A 19,025-nucleotide genomic window follows, 5' to 3' on the forward strand; every position below is an offset into this window, starting at 1 on the left:
TTTTAGCGTTGTTCTGGCCCCACATGCAGACTACCTCTTAAGTCAGATGACTGAATGTCTAACACTGAACAGTGACTATGTTTCAGGATGTGACACTCACAGGGGAACAATGCTATTTAATTTCCCATTTCAAATACCTTCATTTTACTGTTATTGAAATGGGGAGCTATAGAATTAGATCATTTTTCTGTGGCCTATCAGCACCACAACATGTCATAGCCGTAAGAAGTCATTCCCTTCTCCATGTCTATCATCAACACCCCAGTAATTAATTTCTCATTTGCTGTTAAGCAAGCTTATTGCATGTTATCTATGAGTGTGAGTGTGAGTGAGTAAGTGTGTGTGGGGGAGTGTATTGGTCTTGGGGGCTTGAGGCTCAAACTCAGAGCCTGGGTGCTGTCCCTGAGCCTTTATGTTGAAGGCTAGCACTCTACCACATGAGTCACAGCTCCACTTCAAGTGTTTAGGTGGTTCATTGGAGGTAAAAGTCTCTCAGAGTTTCCTGATCAGGCTTCAAACCATGATCCTCAGATCTCAGCCTGCTGCATACCTAAGATTACAGGCATGAGCCACCTATCCTATTCTTTTTTTAATTTTAATTTTAATTTTTTGTGAACATATTGTACAGAGGGGTTACAATTACATGGGCAAGATAATGAATACATTTCAGCGTCTTGTTCTCAATGAGAAGAAGCATGTGTAGGTTTTAAATGTCTCTTCATTTGTGTTTACTGTTCTCCTGGTCCAGGTTTCAAAGGTATGCCTATACATTTTTAATATCTATGTTTTAAACTATACTTGAAATTAGGAGAACTTCTAAAACAATGTACATGACTTAAAGTAAGGGGAAATTACAATTTCTCTAAGTCTTAGGAAAATCAATCTCCTATTATGTAGTATATACAACATACCTATAATTTCTACCCTTGAATAAATTTATAGCTTTTCAAAATCAGAGAGCAACGTTAGTCATCTTCATGTCACCAAGACTTTGCACTATGTCTAGTGCACAGTAAGTATTCAATATTGATATAAATTGAACAGAACTGAATTCTACTCCATACCCTTCCTATGTCACAATAAATGATATATAATGGCTTTGAGTAAAACATACAAAAATAGAAAGGCAAAAGTAATGCTAACTTAGCTTCTTTGAACAATAAACTGAAATTTCTGAGGTTCTTGGTATATAAGGTTAAAAGACAAGGTTCCTAGGGACACACTTATCTTTATCTGATGAAAGAAAGCAAATTTTTAATTCCAGTATTGGAACTTAAACTCAGGACCAGGGAATTGTTCATTAGCCTTCAGGTGATAGCTGTTGTTTTACCACTTTACCCATACCTCTACTTCTAGCTTTTTGCTGGCTAACTGAACACAGCAATCTCTTTTGCTGTTTTGTGTGTGTGTGTGTGTGTGTGTGTGTGTGTGTGAGTTATGGGGCTTGAACTCTGGGCCTGGGCACTGTCCCTGAGCTCATCAGCTCAAGGCTAGTGCTCTACTACTTAAGCAACAGTACCACTTCTGGTGTCTATTGGAGATAAGAATCTCATGGACTTTCCTCCGCAGGTTGGCTTTGAATCATGCTCCTCAGATCTCAGCCTCCTGAGTAGCTAGGATTACAAGTGTGAGCCACCCATGCCTGGCTCACTTTTGTTTTTTTGTCAAAGCTACCTTCAAACCTGGATGCTCAGATCTCAGCTTCCTGAGTAGCTAGGGTTATAGGTGTGAACCACTGGTGCTTCTTCTAACGAGCCTGAAAGCAAATCTAAAATAGGACAAATTATTGTCTAGCGTTCAAATATGAAAAATAAATTTTCTTATTGGTTTAATTTTCTTAAGATTTTTAAAGCAATAATATAAATCATTTTCACCATCCATTTTCCAGAAGGTGCCAAGATGTTCCTAATGTGGATTTTTTTTTCTTTTTTCTTTTGTCAGTCATGGGGCTTGAACTCAGGGCGTGGGTGCTGTGCCTGAGTTCTTCAGCTCAAGGCAAGCACTCTACCCCTTGAACCACAGTGTCACTTCTGGTTTTCTGGTGGTTAATTGGAGATAAGTGTCTCATGGACTTTCCTGCCCAGGCTGGCTTTGAACCACGATCCTCAGATCTCAGTCTCCTGAGCAGCTAGGATTATAAACATAAGCCACCAGCACCTGGCTCTGGAATATTTTTCTTTTGGTGACTAAAAAAAAACAAACAAAACAAGAGAATGGCATTGAAGCCTAACTCAGTGATAGTATGGCTATATGTCAGATTAGGGGTTTTAGCTGACAGGATCAAGAAGTGTTAGCTTTCTTGTGCACTTATTAATAGGAATTAAGCTGTGATAACCTGTAGAAATGGAGGGCTGTCATCTTCCTTTAGACTAGTTTCCTCAGAGAACAACTGTCTCAGAACTCCTTGGAACCGAAGCTGCATAGCACATAGTTCAAGTTTGAGTTCATTCATGACACTGTTTCTGTGTTGCTGAAGGAAGGAAGGTTCATATGCTTTGGTAGGAATTACTGTGGTCATTTTCATGTCAGATACTGATTATTTCAAAATGCTTATGAAGCAGGATTGGGAACAAGGGACACAAAGCACAGAGCCTCTAAAAGTCCACCATGTAATAAACACCAAATAACAGTCCAGTACAAGTTGCCAGAGTTGTCTTCCCTCCAATTTAGATAGGCAATTGCTATCCAGTCTTTTAAAAGTGTCAGAATATCTATATGAGAGCCCCTGGATAGAAAACCCAGTCGAGACTGAAAGCCATTTGTGTATACCAAAATGGTATACTGTAGCAACTTCTGATTCACACTAAATTTTCTATTTGTCCTCTAGACTTGTAACAATCTTATTAAAGAGCCAGGTATTTTTGGCAGTCTTGATCACATCTTATACATATGGCAAAGATGAAATTTAGTTATTTCCATCAATTATAGGATTTTTTTTCAATTTGGAAAATTCCTTAATTCCCATTCTAGATAATTGGCTGATTCCTTAAAGGCGACCTCTGTAGCCATTATTTTCTAAGTAATCACAATTTCACTGTCATCAAATAAATGCATTTTCCAAATATTTTCAGGCATAAATTAAATGTCTAGTTTGTGGATCATGACTAACAGCACTCCTTCATTTAAGCTTTTTTTTTGCCTCTCATTACTTCAGGAAATGCAAACTTCCCACAGTTTGCTTCTAATGCTTTCTACAAATCATCAATAATTTCATTACCAGGCTAATGTGCTACTTTTTAATAAAAGAAGAAAAATGACTAAAAGTCTGAAGTTCATTTTTACTTTTTTATTGTGGCTAAAGTAGGTGATTTAATAATTCTTTTTTTCTAACTCTATAGTTAATCTCTCTAAACTGTAAATTGCTATTTCTCTCTTTGCTTATAATAAGGAAAATAGCCTGAATTTTCAGAGAACTTTCCAGATTTGAAAGCAAAGTTTTTCTGGTTGTTTCATTTGATCATTACAGCTACCATGGGTCAGAGTATGAATATCTTTAGCCTTCATTTCTTATTTAGTTGTCTCTACCACACCATAAATGACCTTGGGAAAGCCACTTGGATTTCTCTGCATCTCAGTTTCATCATTCTTACTGAGCTATGACAAGTTGTAAATTATTATTATTAGTAGTAGTGGTAATAGCTATGATTCACTTTAGAAAGCAGTAAACTAGGGATCAGAGAAATGAAATTTCTTCCCCATAGTTTCTAAATAGGAAACCTTAGCAAGTTTTTTAAAGTATGGTGAGAAGATAAACAACTTCCTGTTACACATACAGAATAGCACAGAACTGGATACAAAGTCTAAATCAAGGGCTGGGAAGGTGGCTCAGTGGTAGAGCGCTTGCCTTGCATGCATGAGGCCCTGGGTTCGATTGCTCAGCACCACATAATCAAAAAGAAAAAAGCCGGAAGTGGTGCTGTGGCTAAAGTTGTAGAGCCTTGTGCTGAAGAGCTGAGGGACAGCACCCAGGCCCAGAGTTCAGGCCCCACGCCCGGACCCGACAAAAAAAAAGTCTAAATCAATCATGTACAAAACCATGAAGTTTCAAAGAAGCTACCTAACTTCTCTGAGTTAAAATTCTCTAAACAAGGTGAAAGGTGTATTCCACTTTTTTAAAGAAGTAAACATGCACATATATAATGTCTCAGCACACCGAAGGTACATTCATTCCTCTTCCTCACTAATCTAATTAAGCTAAACAGGCCAAAAGACTTTATACTTCTACAGGCACTTTTGAAGATATCCTCTCAACTGCATAGCACAGTCTGTAATTTGAAAGATAGAAGCTACCCCAGACAGAAATTCATCCCCATTAATGGAATATGGGGGAGAGCAAGATTCTTTCCATACTGACTTTGGCAAAGGTGAACCAAAGAAGGAATAACAAATCATCCAAGCACACGAGAGATCACTGCCTCATTTTGCCAGTAAGTAGGGCAGTAGGTAGTAGAGTTGGTTGCTCACAGTGGCTTGTTTATGATCTATTGAAGTTATTGGATAAGGAATTACCATGTTTTAGACTGGACTGTGATGTGATTAGAAGCTTCCTGAAGGTCCTGATTTATCAACAGGAATTTTTATTTTCAATTTGTAAAGTTTTATCATTACAACTCTAAGGAAGACTTATGGTAAGGCCTTTCCAGCAGAACAATGTAGACTTACTTTACGATTTCTACTGCTGTGGACATATTCAGATATGTCAAAGGTATCTACTACAGGCTTGGCCTAGAAAGGCCACTGGAAGTACAAGTCAGTTTTCATGTTATTGTATGATGTGAAAATAGGAATATTCCTCAGTGGTCTTCCAGGGAAAACTGAGCATGGACATAGCATGTGATAGCAACTGATCATCAAAGCAAGAATGAAAGAAAGGGGAATTACCACATCATAAACTATTAGTGTGATTCCTTCCCTTTTTTTTGATTTGGGAACAAAGGCTCTTCCCCATGAACAAGCACAAAGGTAGTACATGACTGGCCACATTAGGCTAAAAATTCCCATTTTTGTCTGTACCTAACATAGACATGAATATGAAGACAGATCACTTTCAGAAACTTTTAGCCATGTTGATAACAGGGATGGTCTCTGTCTTCTCAAAGTTACATGACTAACATATAAAAATAAATGTGTCTGTTTCATAGTCCTGGCTAAGAGGTATGAAGATCATTACTTTAAAATTATGAAAAATAAACCAATTATTCTCCACCTCCTAATAGTGTTAAGAGTAAGTTCCTTTACTAGAGTTCATTTTTTAATCCATCTAAAGGTAGGATGTAAAACTCATCTGTGCGTTCCGTCTCTTCCTAAAAAAATGGACAAGATGTACATTATGTTTTAAGATCCCCACCAAAAACAGAGGCTACTTCTTACTTTAGCCCCAATATTTCTTTCATCCCCCTATTTTGATGTCACTCTAACATTCCATCCACATCTTCCTCTTTTCAATGGTTTGTGAATCTTAACCATCTCTCCATCTTGTATATCATTAAATCTCCTCTGGGACCTTGCACTACTCTGAATCACCTCTCTTTCCTACCTCCCTTGACATTGGATCTTTCCCATAAATATCTAAATATGCTCATGTTTCTCTCACTTAAAAACAAAGGAGGAGGCTACAATGCTTGATAAGAAATGGAATCGTTATCTTGCCAATGTAATTGTAACCCTTCTGTACGGTATACTCAAAATAAAAAAAAAACCAAAACCCAAACTCCCCTCTATATAATTTCTCACCTTACTTTCTAACTTTTCTTCTTTCCTTCCTCCAAACCAAACCTCTCTGCAATATCAAGTTGACACTGAGTACTATTCTTTGGTTTTTCCATTCCATTCTTCTAGCCATAGCACTTGACTTTCCACAATGATGACCATGATTGACAAATAAAATGCCTTAGCCTGGGGTCACTGATTTCCTCATAGCTTCCAAATCCAGCACCCATCATATAGTCTTTCCCTTTTCTGACCTCTCTAAGTCATACAACTAGCAAATCTTTGTTACCTAAAATCCCTGGCTGACTGGGTGGGTTTCTATTAAACTTTTCTTTACTTCTCTGCTTACAAATCCAAGCATCCCTTTTTTGGTCTTCTTTCTCAGTTGTTCTTTTCATCACCTCCTTTATCTTAGATATCAATCTCCAGAATTGTTTTTCCTTCTTGCTTTGTTGTCTGACTTTGTGGTATTTAGCTCATATCTTCATAGGTAGTTGCTACATAATCAAAACAGAAAAATCCCTCTTTTGACTACTCCCATGAGTGATCATATATCTAAGGTTTACTTAATGTCTTTTTCCAATGACTACTGGCTATTCAAGTTCAACATGCTCAAAGCTGGGTTAATATTAATTACTTAACTACTTATGATTAATCAAGCAAGCTAAATATACACATCCAAAAGCAGTATATAAATTAGATCACTTAAGCTTGGAAAAAATATCTTTTTAGAAATTATACTAGTAGTAGTGACAGTTTGAAAACTGGCAGATTAGTTAAGAGACATAAGTCTCTTTTCAGGGTAACAAAACTTGGAAGGTACTCACATGTCTCAGTCAAGACTAGTTATTCTGAACAAGGTAGCAAAAATCTGGCCTCAGTAGTCATCAATTCAAACAACTGGCTCTCTACCCCAAAGCCATCTGAAGACCAACTCTGTCCTCATTAAGAACTTTTCCTGAATTTGCTCTCCCTCATTAAATAATGACTTATTAATCTCAATTTGCAAAAATTTTCTCTATTGTTTTATTTCTTATATGCATGCTTTCATTAAAGAAAGTATACTACTACTAGATTTCTATTATACAACCAGAGAACCGGGTGCTGGTGATTCATGCCTGGAATCCTAACTACTTTAAGAGGCTGAGATTTGAGGATCATGGTTTGAAGCTAGCTCAAGCAACAAAGTTCATAAAATTCTTTTCTCCAAATATTCACCAAAAAACCAGAAGTGGATGATGTGGCTCAAGTGGTAGAATGCTAGCCTTGAGGAAAATGTTCAGGGACAGTGCTCAGGTCCTGAGTTTAAGCCCTAGCACTGACACAAAAAGAACAACCAAGCTAAACCAAACCAAAAACAAAAAAAGCAGAACTTCCTTTATAATCTCTTCACAATCATGCCTTAACTTTACCCCAATAGATAGATAGATAGATAGATAGATAGATAGATAGATAGATAGATAGATAGATAGATAGATAGATAGATAGATAGATAGATAGAAACAGTTTCTCAGTTGGTATTGGAGCTACACAATAGCCAAGATATGACTAGAAAATCAACCTAGCTATACTTCATCCTCTGGTCGAGCCAAGCTTCTAACCCATGATTAGAAGTCACCAGTAAAAATGATTAGCTTTTTCCTGTATCTTAAGACACTGATTCTCAAATAGCACCCAAAACATTGAACAATTGCTAACAACCTAATATGGAAAAGGAAATCTTTGGTCATGCAATGGTTGTAACACATTGGGAAGAGAAATATGCATACGCATTGACAGTCTGATGAAGTCTTCAGGGCTGACAAACCACAGCACTGAAAGCATAGAGGGGACATTCCTTGCTGGAGCAAGGGTAGGGTAGTAAAGGCTCCCTGAAGACAGGAAGTGTCACATGTTTCCTTTGATCTTACTGAGCTTCTCCAAGAAAATGGATTTTATCACTGAAGACTTTCTCAGAAACCTGCAATTGTCTCAAGTTTAACATATGTATATTTTTCATTTGATTTCCTCTAGAAATGATTTAGGTACTTTAAAAATAAATTAAATGTTGATTCATGAGTTCAAAATGATAACAAGCAAGCCTTTTGAGAAATATAAATTACATACATATTCAGCTACCTTGTACGGCTCCCCAAAAAGATCAAAGCCTGAAGAAAAGAGACCATCTTCTTGCTGAACTTCTTGATTCCTCCGTTCCCATTCCCTTTTCTTAAGTGCACTACGATCTTGTTCGTAGTGACTGACATGTAAAGGAAGAGACAAAAAGAGAAAAAAAGATTCATTAGTCATGTAAGTCATTTAGATCTCTCATATTGTTAAATAAGAAGAAAATGCAAGTCAGTATTACTCAAGTTCATATCTCATAGAGGACAGAGAATCCTTTTTACTCCTACTGAATTCAAGATCCTGACTAGTTCTTTACAATAAAGAAACAATGAAAATGTTTTTCTTGCAAGTGTTAAAATTGTCTTTAAGGAGCTGTTTATAGGGGCTTCAGCTCAACATGTCCCTTTTTGAGTGCAATGCATCTTGACCATTTGATTACTTCATCTTCATCTTCACCACTCCCTTCATCATTGTCCCCCATCTCTCCCAAACTCATCCATCCCCTCAATTTATCTATTTCCATTTGTACACATGCACATTGAATATTATGACAGCATTTTCCCACCTTTCCTCTCTCCATTTTTCTCCCCTCCTTCCCTTCACCTCACCCTCTCCGGGTAACACATATTTCAGCTTCCTGGTATTCAATTTCTTGAAATGTAAGTTAATTGTTTGAAGGAGTTATGCCATTGCCACCATCCTTGTGTACACAATATTTACCCAATGCTTTTGTATATATGCACATGAGTCTATGTATGTTTCATATATATTCATAATTGAGATACTTCCACTTATGAGAGATAACATCTGCCCTTTGTCTCTCTGACCTGACTTACTTTATTTAATGTAATTTAGAAAACAAAAATTGTAAAGTAAAATTGTACTCATTAACAGGCAAGTATGATGTAATTCTCTTCCCTTGTCATTTTCTGATTATTACAAGCAAATACACATTCCTCAAAAGTCAGTCTGCCATGCAAAGAAAGAGTGAATTAAAGGTATATTGTGTGCCAACTACCTATGGCTCAGAATCTACAAATGTCCCAATGTTCCAAGGGATGGGAATTATTAAAGTATTGAAGTGTTGAGATGCAGATAAACTGGAATTCTGTCCTAAGCCTTTCCTCTCTCAATAAATTGTCATAGGAGATTTTAATGACCTTTAACTCTTTTGTGAAATGGCACACATAGAGAGACACTGTTTAGTGTCCACCCCATTTTTGTTTAGTTGTTATTTCAGTTTTTCGATACTTTGCCTTAGAAATGACTTAAAAAAACCTGTGGGGAAACACTTCATAGAGGAAAGTCCCTGGCTGAAATGCTTTCCTAGTAATGAAAGAAAGGATGAATCAGAAGGCTTGAACGATGTTAATGCCCAAATGTTACATAAAAATCAACTCTGTGATGTTCATTGAGTTTCAGGCTTTCTCCTTGGAGGATTAAAACCTTCCAAGATGGAACACTTCTTTATTAAGAAAAATATTTTAATCACATAAAACTATACATTAAAACATGATTTTGAAGCATTTTCCCATGTTTTACTGGCATCAATTAGTTGTACATATCTCTCCAGATAGGCACATAATGCACCTCAATTGGCTCAGCTTCCCCATCTGTCACCCTCATTCTCCTTACTAGCTTCTAAAAGTCATCCCAAGTTTCACTGTTCCATTTTATTCATGTACCTAAAGTATTTTGACCATATTCTTCCTTCACTGTTTCTTTGCTCTTTCTCTACCACTAGTAGGTCCACACACCCCTTACAGGATCTATTTCATATTCCTATCTTTCATTGTTTTTCAGTTCATGCTAATTGTTCAAAGAGTTTTAGTAGAGTAGTTCACACATGCACGTGTAGCTTTTTAATCCAACTGACCACCTTGCTTCCTCTCCCTTTCCCCATCCCTTCTACTCCTAATATTCAACAGCTTTCATTTAATCTATAGATCTTAGAGTACAGGTTGAGCATCACTAATTTGAAAATCTGAAACTCAAAATAACCTTAAACTTTTTCACATGATGCCACAAGTTGAAAAATTCAATTTCCCATCTGACATACTATGACCAGATCACAGTCAAAATGAAGACACACATATAGCTATTATATAAAATTGCTTTCAAGTGCTAAGGATTATATGCAACAGAAATAGATTTCCTGCTTAGACTTGTGCTTGTCCCCCAAAATGGTTCACTCTGTAATTGTAACTATTCTGAAATCAGAAAACAACGTGACGTCAAAACTACTTCTGCTTCCAAACATTTCAAATAAGAGATATTCAACTTGTACTCTATTTCACTGAGGATTTTTGGGGCTACACTCTTGATGTTAGACTTATCTAAAGTTAGTATGTGCATGTGTATATGTATGTGTATGTGCTGAGAAAAAAGTTTTAATTTTATTTTTATCTTTAAGGAATTCTGCAAAGGAGTTGCCATTCAACAAGAGAAAATTTAAATTCTATATGAATATAATATGCTTAGCAGTTGTCAATTCAGTTTTCCTTCTTTTACCATATTAATACTTGATTCAATAATTAATATGCAAATAACAATAGTAGCTAAAGGAGTTACAGGAAATAGATATAAAAGTAAAGTTGGTGGAATTTGTATATATCAGAAACCATAATAACTATCATTGATAGACTAATTTGCTCCTGAGTATCATGGCTTTACAAGGCTATAAACTATCTACACATATGTAAGACATTGATATATGAGTAATATGTGATATCACAACACTTAACCATCTTGTCTCCTCAAGGGAAATCCTTGAACTATCAAATTTAAAGTGACTTTGAGAGTCAGATCTTTTAAACAAAACCACACATTCCACCATTTCAAAATAGCCACCACATTTATAGGATGCTTCAGTGAACATTATACTTTCAGAATACAAAGAATGCCAGGCCTGTAAGGGTTCACACTCAAGTATATGTTCAGAAAATGATATTACTCTATGAGGAAAGTAGAGAAATCCTCAGACTCCTCTTCAAAGCCCCAGCACTATATTTTGATTCTGCCTGGTCAAAAAAGATGTCATTCAAAATAATGGAATCTAGTCTATTATATGCTATCTAAGAAGCTCCCCACTGGTATTATATTTAGTGGTATCACATTTCATTTTGATGCTCAGGTTGACATCAGAGTTCCACAAAGAGGTCATGTGCCTCCTGGTTTTCTACTAGGGGCTGATGTAGAAACAAGCAGGTATAGTAATGTCTTCAGTCCATTAACCATGCAGCATGAATTTGTACCTCAATATCACCTATAAGCCACAGGTAATCCAAGCCCATCCATTTGTCTCCATGTTAGAAAAGAGTTATCAGAGGTGTGGGGATAGAGTAACAAGTTTGTACAGTATTTGGTGGTATGGTGGAAGGAAAATGTGTTACAAAGGAGAAGCACCTGTAATTTCTTTGCCTTCCTTAGGAGATGATTTTCAACAGGTAGACAAGAACCCAGGTCTGCTGCTTACAAGTACAGTGAACACGTGTCAGTTTTCTAGCTATCTAGTCATTTCATGCACCTGACAGCTCATAATGACAGGCCTATAGATCACATTTAATTTGCCCATGAAGAGAACTCAACTGCTTTGGTCTCTTGGCTTTGCAAAGTACCTTCCTTCTCCTCTGTCAGAAAGATATAATTAAAACCCTGAAGGAAAAAATAAAGAAGAAGAAGAAAAGCAAGCATGCTTTGACTTGTATGACAACCCTTCAAGCAGCCAGCAGGAAGGGCATTTCAGAGCTTTCGACCTGGCTTTGATTTGTTCAGAGGCTCTTGGCTACATTTTGCATCAGTTCATTACCTAGGAAATTCCAGACAGAAATTTAAATAGCAGATTTGAATGTGCACACGGATGCTATCTGTTGCAAGCAAAAGTGCCTGCTACATTTTTTTTAACACATCTAACAAAGAACAGTTAATTCTCATATCTCTGGTGAGAATGGCTTTACTCTTCATAGAGTTCCACTGCTCTTGGAAGGTAATCACATAGTTCCAACTTTTTCCTTTCTTGTTCAGCATGGCATTGTAACAAAAGCTTCACACAGTGAGGTTTAATGAGGAATGAACTACATGGTGATGAGGCTTTCAATGTGCAACATCACTGCTTTCTGACTGAAACCAACATTACTAATTTGAAGCCCCAGCTAATTGAAACTACAGTTATGTATTTAGCCTCTTGTTATACCTACTGCCATTTATAATTATGAGGACCTCTTTGTATACTCAATTAAAGTTCTTATTATTCAGGCAGTTTCTGTTTGAACCCATGAGTCCTGCAGAGGCTACAGGAAAGTGTATTCTGTCCCCTGATGATTTAATGGATTTTGTACCTTCCTGAGCTTGTTTTTATAAGGAAACAATGGCCCATGGCCCACAAGCAAATGCCCAAGCCAGGACCTGGATTAATCATTATATTTTTGGTCTGAAGAATTGGAGTTTTACTCAAAGTGATGAGGACACAACGGTCCTATTGGCATCAAATTCCATCTTTTCATTGAAAAGTTCAGCCCCAAAGATAAACTCAAGGACTCACTACTATTCGCAAGTTAGGATGATTTTTCAAACTGCTTTTTCTCCTGCATGTAATGACAATCGTCACACCATGCTAATTTAAAAACTGTTGCTCTTTCAAAACCAGTCACTGGTGAATTACCCAAAGGTTCTAGGGTTTTTGTGTCTACATCTTTTTTTTTTTTTTTTTTTTTGCCATTCGCTATACTCACTGTTCGGAAAAGACAGTAACTATTCTGTGAAGTACCTTGTTCAACCAAGTTGTGATGACAGGAAGCTTCTCTATCAAAAGATATTATGCTGGCTGTGATCTCATTCCCCTGTGTGAATCTTTGTCCTCCAATTACAGAGAAAATGCCCTCACTCACATAGGAGGAAACTAACACCATCCTAAAATGAGTGGAGCTGTCCCAAGCCCTCATCCAGCCTGTGACAAAGGAAGATTTGAACGTGTGTGGTTGTTGTTGTTTTTTCCTATCTTCAGAGTGGAATTATTTCTTTGTAGTCTCTTCTTACCATCCCCTATTAGAGTCCTCAATCCTGATCTTGTATATAGGGAACTCTTGTGTTTGCACATTAGAAGCCCCAGGTACATTTGTAGGGCAATCAAATTCAGGGCCCAGGTAGATTCACTGAGGTCTAGAAAGTTCAATTATGCCATTTTCATTAGCTCACAGTGGTAGCTCACTTGGCTGACAATGCAGACTTGTCTTTCAGAACAGAATCTGTGAAAGCAAGAAGACACTTCAGCAATCATCTAGCTGTGGGGTCCTCATTTTATAGATGAGCAAATTGAACTAGAAAACGTAATGGGCCTCACAGCAATTCTTTGGCAGAAGGAAGAGGCTAAAGCCCAGCTTTTCCTCTGCCAAAACTAGCTCTCCACCCAATAGCTAAGGCTTGACTCCCTGGTCTCCTGTATTTTCATCATCCTCCAGAATATGAGTCTCATTGGTACCCATTGGTCAACTTTTCTTAGCATTACATTTTAATAGAAATTGCCAGTAGGAAAAAATTTTAGGGATTTAATTCGGATTCAAGTACAGAAATAAAACACATGTGTTTCCTTACATCAAAATGTATAGATCCTAAAGGGATTATAAAATTAACTTATCTGTGGGAAAGATACTGGGTTAGGGAGGAAAAAAAACAGTTTAAGTCCATTTGGATTAATATTTCATGAAGCTTACTAATCATTGTTTATATTATTTGGTTATTTTACAAAGCTAATTGGGGAAACATGACAAAAACAAAACACTGATGTTTTAAAGTGATGAGTTTCTTGAAAAATACTGCTAACTAATATAGAATATTACTGTGTTATGGTCCAACTGGAATAAACAACTCCATTCTGGCTAGTATCTTTGTAAAAGCAGAACATACGTATTTAATTCAACCAAGAGACAAACAAGTAGTAACTCACTCTTTGTGGTTCTCCTGAATGAATTTCTGCCCTGTATAAAATTTGTGGAATTTTTTTTATACTTAATGTTTCAGATTCCCAAATAGTACCTCCTAAAATCACAAGTCTGAGTTTGTGTTTGAAACTTTCATTGAATCTTTATATATCTAATGTTGAAACAACAAAAAAATCTGAACTGGAAACTTGTGGTTCCTGCTTAAAATTCTAGCTACTCAGGAGGATATGGGTTCCAGGACAAATTAGGAAACAAAATAACCAAGAGACCCATTGTAACCATTAGATTGGCACAGTTGCATGTTCCTTGGAAGGCTCCAGCTATTGTGGGAAGTATAAAAATAGGAGAATTGTAATCCAGGATGATCTGGGCAATAAAGCAAGATATAAATAACAAGAGCAAAAAGGTCTAGAGGCATGAATCAAGTGGTAAAGCATCTATCTAGCAAATGTGATGCCCTAAGGTTAAACACCTTATACACACACACACACACAGAGAGAGAGAGAGAGAGAGAGAGAGAGAGAGAGAGAGAGAGAGAGAGATGACAGTAAATATCTTCAAAATCAAATCCAACTTTAAACTTATTTTGTCTAATACATGTGAAATGTTAACTCTAAAACGACAGAAAAAGTTAAAGCAGGCCATCTTATTTTACAAGTATGGGGAAATGTATGAGAATGTTGGATCTGAAGATGTCAAACATAGAATAACATACAATCAGGCCTGCATTCATGGTTCATTGGTATTGCCAGCCTTGCGTATCAAATTTGAAACCCTAGGGGTTAGGAAGGTGGCTTAGTGGTAAAATACTTGCCTTGCATGCATGAGGCTCTGGGTCCAATTCCTCAGCACCACATAAACAGAAAAAGCTGAAAGTGGCTCTTTGGCTCAAGTGGCAGAGCACTAGCCTTGAGCTGAAGAGCTCAGGGACAGCGCCCAGGCCTAGAGTTCAAGCCCCACAACAGACCAAAAAACATTTTTTTTGAAGCCCTGAGTTCAAACCCCAGTGTCACCATCACCAAAAAATCTGGCCATTGTAGTTTCAGCAGGCCAAGTGCTGGTTCCCCTAGTTCCCTTAAATGTGTATTTTGTAAAATGATGTTTGTACCAATACTTTCATAAATTCTTATAAAAAAAAGCTTAAGATTACAGTATAGGGGCAACTTCTGAAAATGATACCATAGGTTCAACTCATCCAGAAAACTTTAATCTTTATTCTCAGGTCTATCTCACCTTCTCCACTTCACTAGTTTTCTGTTATATGAGATCAGTTTTATTGAGATACAATTCATATCCCATACAATTTCACTCATCCTATGTGTACAATTCAATCTATGATTACATTGTATACTCACTATGCATCTATGATCATTATAGTATTTTCACCCATCTAGAAAGAAGCCCTGTACCCCTCAGGGATCACTCTGACTTCACATCTTCCCTGCCATCTAGCAAAGCCTAGGCAAACACCAATCTACTGCCACTGAACAAACGTAACCATTTGGGATTCTTCATATATGTGTAATGATACAACATCCTGAACTGAGCCTCATGTTTTCAAAGCCTATCTATGTTGCTCCAATCTTTTCTTCTTAGGGCTGAATAATATTCCCCTGAATAGATATGTCTGGTCCACTCTCATGAACACAGATCAATATTTTTGTTCCTAATGATTTACCTCAGACTGTTTGTCTTTCGCTCCTTATGATCAAAGGTTCCTTCTAACTTTTATTTGTATTATCCTTTTTCTTTTCTTTTCTTTTTATTATTATCTTTGAGTAGTTGTGCAAAGAAGTTGCCATTTAGCAGAAGAGATTATGAATACAATGTATCTTGATCAATGTCACTCCTTTCCACAAAGCATACCCATCCCTTGTCTATGTACTCCTTCCTTCACTTAATTTGTAGGTTACACACTGGATTCTTTTTTTTCTGTATACACAATGGAATTCTATGCCTCCATCAGAAAGAATGACATTACACACTGGATTCTTGACTGCATTCTCCCCCTCTTCCCCTCTTCATTCACATATCCCTTTACCTCACCCCACCCTTTTCAAGGACCTACTTCCTGGTGCTTTATTTTGCTGAACTTTGATTTTTGCCTTTATAAGGAATTACACTACATGACTGTTTTGGCCAATCTCCCAACCTCCCAAACTTGTAGAGATTATATAGCTCTATAAATGTAATTGTACAAATACCAATTAGTCAAGCGGAAAAGATGGTTTCATACATCTAGGAATGGTGAAAAATGTAGGGAAACAAAATAACAATGTCATACCAAGGTAAGAAGTTTATGTTGTTTTTTTTTAGTATATAAGGTTTAAATAATTCTATCGAGTGTCCAGAAATGATATTGTTCAGGTTCAGAAGATGTGGGATGGACTCTCTTTCACATTCAGTCTGTCTGATCAGTAATCACTCATTTTATGTTCATAAGCCTTGGTTTCATCATGCATAAAATAAGAAGAATATTTACATTTCCTCTTTGGTTAGTATAAATGTTAAATATGACAATGCATGAGAAAAGGCTTTTGTAAACTACCAATGGTTGTTCAAGTGTTCATGGATAGGATCACTGGGACTTTCCTACTTTAAAAATCACGGGGCTGGGGGCTGGGAAGGTGGCTCAGTGGTAGATCGCATGCCTTGCATGCCAGAGGCCCTGGGTTCGATTCCTCAGCACCACATAAGCAAAAAGAAAAAAGCCGGAAGTGGTGCTGTGGCTCAAGTGGTAGGGTGCTAGCCTTGAGCTGAAGAGCTGAGGTACAGCGCCCAGGCCCAGAGTTCAGGCCCCATGACCGGACCCCCCCCTAAAAAAATATCACAACTTTTTATCACATATTCACTTGGTGAAACCTGGGAAGTTGCTAAATCTGAGATTACTATCACTGTTTATACATGCAAAACTGAGGCAGCCTACAGTGGCACAGGAAACCGAGATCCGATCATTGTGACCTCACTATATGGCTAGCCCAAGGCAAAGAATGAAGGACTCTCTATAAAAATAACTAAAGCATGAAAAGTCATGCATCCAGAGGTAGAGCACCTGCTCAACAAGAACAACGCTTTCAATTCAAACCCCAGTATTTCCAATATAAGTAAATAAATAGAAATAGTAAATAATAATTTAAACTGAGCTTGGTATGACGGTTCACACCAATAGCTCGAGCACTGAGGAAGTAGAGAGAGGAGTCTGTGATTTCAAGGCTATCATAGGCTACAGAGTGAGTTTCAGGTCAATGTGGATTATATAGTGAGATATTACCTCCAAAAACCAAAAACAAGTTACACAAAGAAAATGAAGGTTCAGAAAAATACAGACTCTGCAGTGAAATACCGTCTTGAAGAGAAAGGCACCTAGTTGACCAGTAGACAAAATTAATGTCCAAATAAACCTGAATTTCAAAACAATACCTTTTTTTTTACTTGAAATACTTCTAAATTATGTTAGAAAGCCCCAAAGTAATTCACAGGAATCCCATATATACAAAAACTTCAGTCTTTGCATATGAGGCAATTATTCATAGATACATTTCTTTATTTGACTGATTTGGGAGTGCCTCAATTTGCTAGAATTAACCTGAAGCAATCATTCTTTTACAGGGAGGTAAATCAAAGACCAGGCATGTTTAGGGAACAGATGTATTCTATTATGCAAAAATCTACATTGCTAATAGATATGGGGAGAAGCACCAGTAAGGTGAAACAGAATAGATTTGTCACATACAGCAATGTCAAGGATAATATTAATCAAATCCAGAGGCCACCCTTTGAGTCAGAAGAAGATTCTAGTCTTCCTCACAGAAAGTAAGAGCACTTATACACAGGCACATCTATACTTTGTTTACACAACAAACATGGTACAATTGATTGAAGGGCATTCTGAACACCTTGCGGAATATCTTAGCATATGAATGACTTTTTAGAGTATGGTCTGTTCTCTAAAATCAAGCACAAATGTACACTCATACAGATATTGATTATGAAAAATAAAATTCCATTTTTAACATTAATGTAATGCTTACTTTATTTTTATTTCAATTTTATTTTCAATGTCACGTACAGAGGGGTTGCAGTTACAAAAGTGAGGTAATGAGTACATTTCTTTTTCAACAGTGTTACCCTCTCCCTCATTTTCTCCTAATTGCCTCCCCCAGCTCCCACCTCCCCAAACTGTAAAGTTCATTCCAACATAGTGTCTTGTGAGCATTACTATAGAATTGGTTCACTCTTTGTCCCACTGTTCAAATTCCATTTTAAAGCATTGTAGTTTAATAGGTCATTTTCCTGTGGAAGAAACTATTAGTCTAATAACTCAAAGGTACCATGAGTACTACAGAAGTACTCAGAACATAAACATTTTCTAGAAGTCTTCAGAACACACTCTAAAGGCAGTCTCTCTAGAGAAAACAGGTTCTTTTTTTTTTGGCGGCATGCATTAAAACTGTTGGCTAAGAGATGTGGTCTAATATTCCCCATTGCTTGATAGGGTTTCTGTTCCTCCTACAAGTGTTACTTCCCTCCTCTCCTAGGCACCTCAGGATCTGTCAGATATTCATTTACAGGTCTGTGACCTTCTGCTTTCTTCTCCTTTAACTTTATGTTAAGTGTTGTTCTTGCTTTTCTGTATGAATGTATCCTATTCATAGATGGCTCCATTCTACAATAGACAGTGGAGTTCCTTTACTGTTCTTGTAAGATATTGTTAGGTTAGTAATCTGACTTCCCCTTATATAAAAATTTATTCAAAACTTACTTGATTTCTGACCTGTTCTTTAATATGTCTTTACTATTATAACTCCTAAAGGTTCACTGAGCCATCAGTCTCGGAAATAAAAGCCTTGCAAGTGCCTTACTTCAGACATCCCAAGCCACAAGACCCCCCAAACAAATGTATGATCCAAGATCTCACAAATCTGCTTCTCAGACCCAAGTAAGGGCATTGAATGGACACCACAAAGCAAAACAAAAATACATTGATAGACGATACAGTAAACACACTCATCTATATATCTGTAGTTCTTCATTCTGTTCAAAATCCAAAGTATACAAAAATCAAACTCTATGAAACCTGCCTGCCTCCAGTGTTGGCATTATCCACCCTGCTCCTCATTGTCAATCCAAAGTAAGAATTTTTTACTTTTTTATTCCGTCATGTTTTCCCCAGTATTTCTTCATGCACTCCTTTGTGTCACGTTGAAGTTATCTCATTTATAATTCTGTCTCTAAATTAATCAGAAGTGACAGTAATGCTGAGCATTAGAGAGC

At 37.0% G+C, this 19,025-nt stretch overlaps 1 protein-coding gene across 3 annotated transcripts in view; it reads right to left on the reverse strand.

Moving 5' to 3' along the window:
* The window catches only part of Aff2 (AF4/FMR2 family, member 2), a 474,899-nt gene that overhangs the window by 313,291 nt on the left and 142,583 nt on the right, over positions 1 to 19,025 (reverse strand). For 2 of the 3 annotated variants that reach the window (XM_013025946.1, XM_013025944.1), the window contains exon 2: positions 7,828 to 7,948. In XM_013025946.1, the coding sequence (XP_012881400.1) occupies positions 7,828 to 7,948 (121 nt within the window). Of the gene's footprint in view, positions 1 to 7,815; positions 7,949 to 19,025 lie in introns of all 3 variants that reach the window. The other variant, XM_013025945.1, reaches the window with a different exon arrangement.

Source organism: Dipodomys ordii, unplaced genomic scaffold (assembly GCF_000151885.1).
Source record: "Dipodomys ordii isolate 6190 unplaced genomic scaffold, Dord_2.0 Scaffold89, whole genome shotgun sequence".
Taxonomy (NCBI): domain Eukaryota; kingdom Metazoa; phylum Chordata; class Mammalia; order Rodentia; family Heteromyidae; genus Dipodomys; species Dipodomys ordii.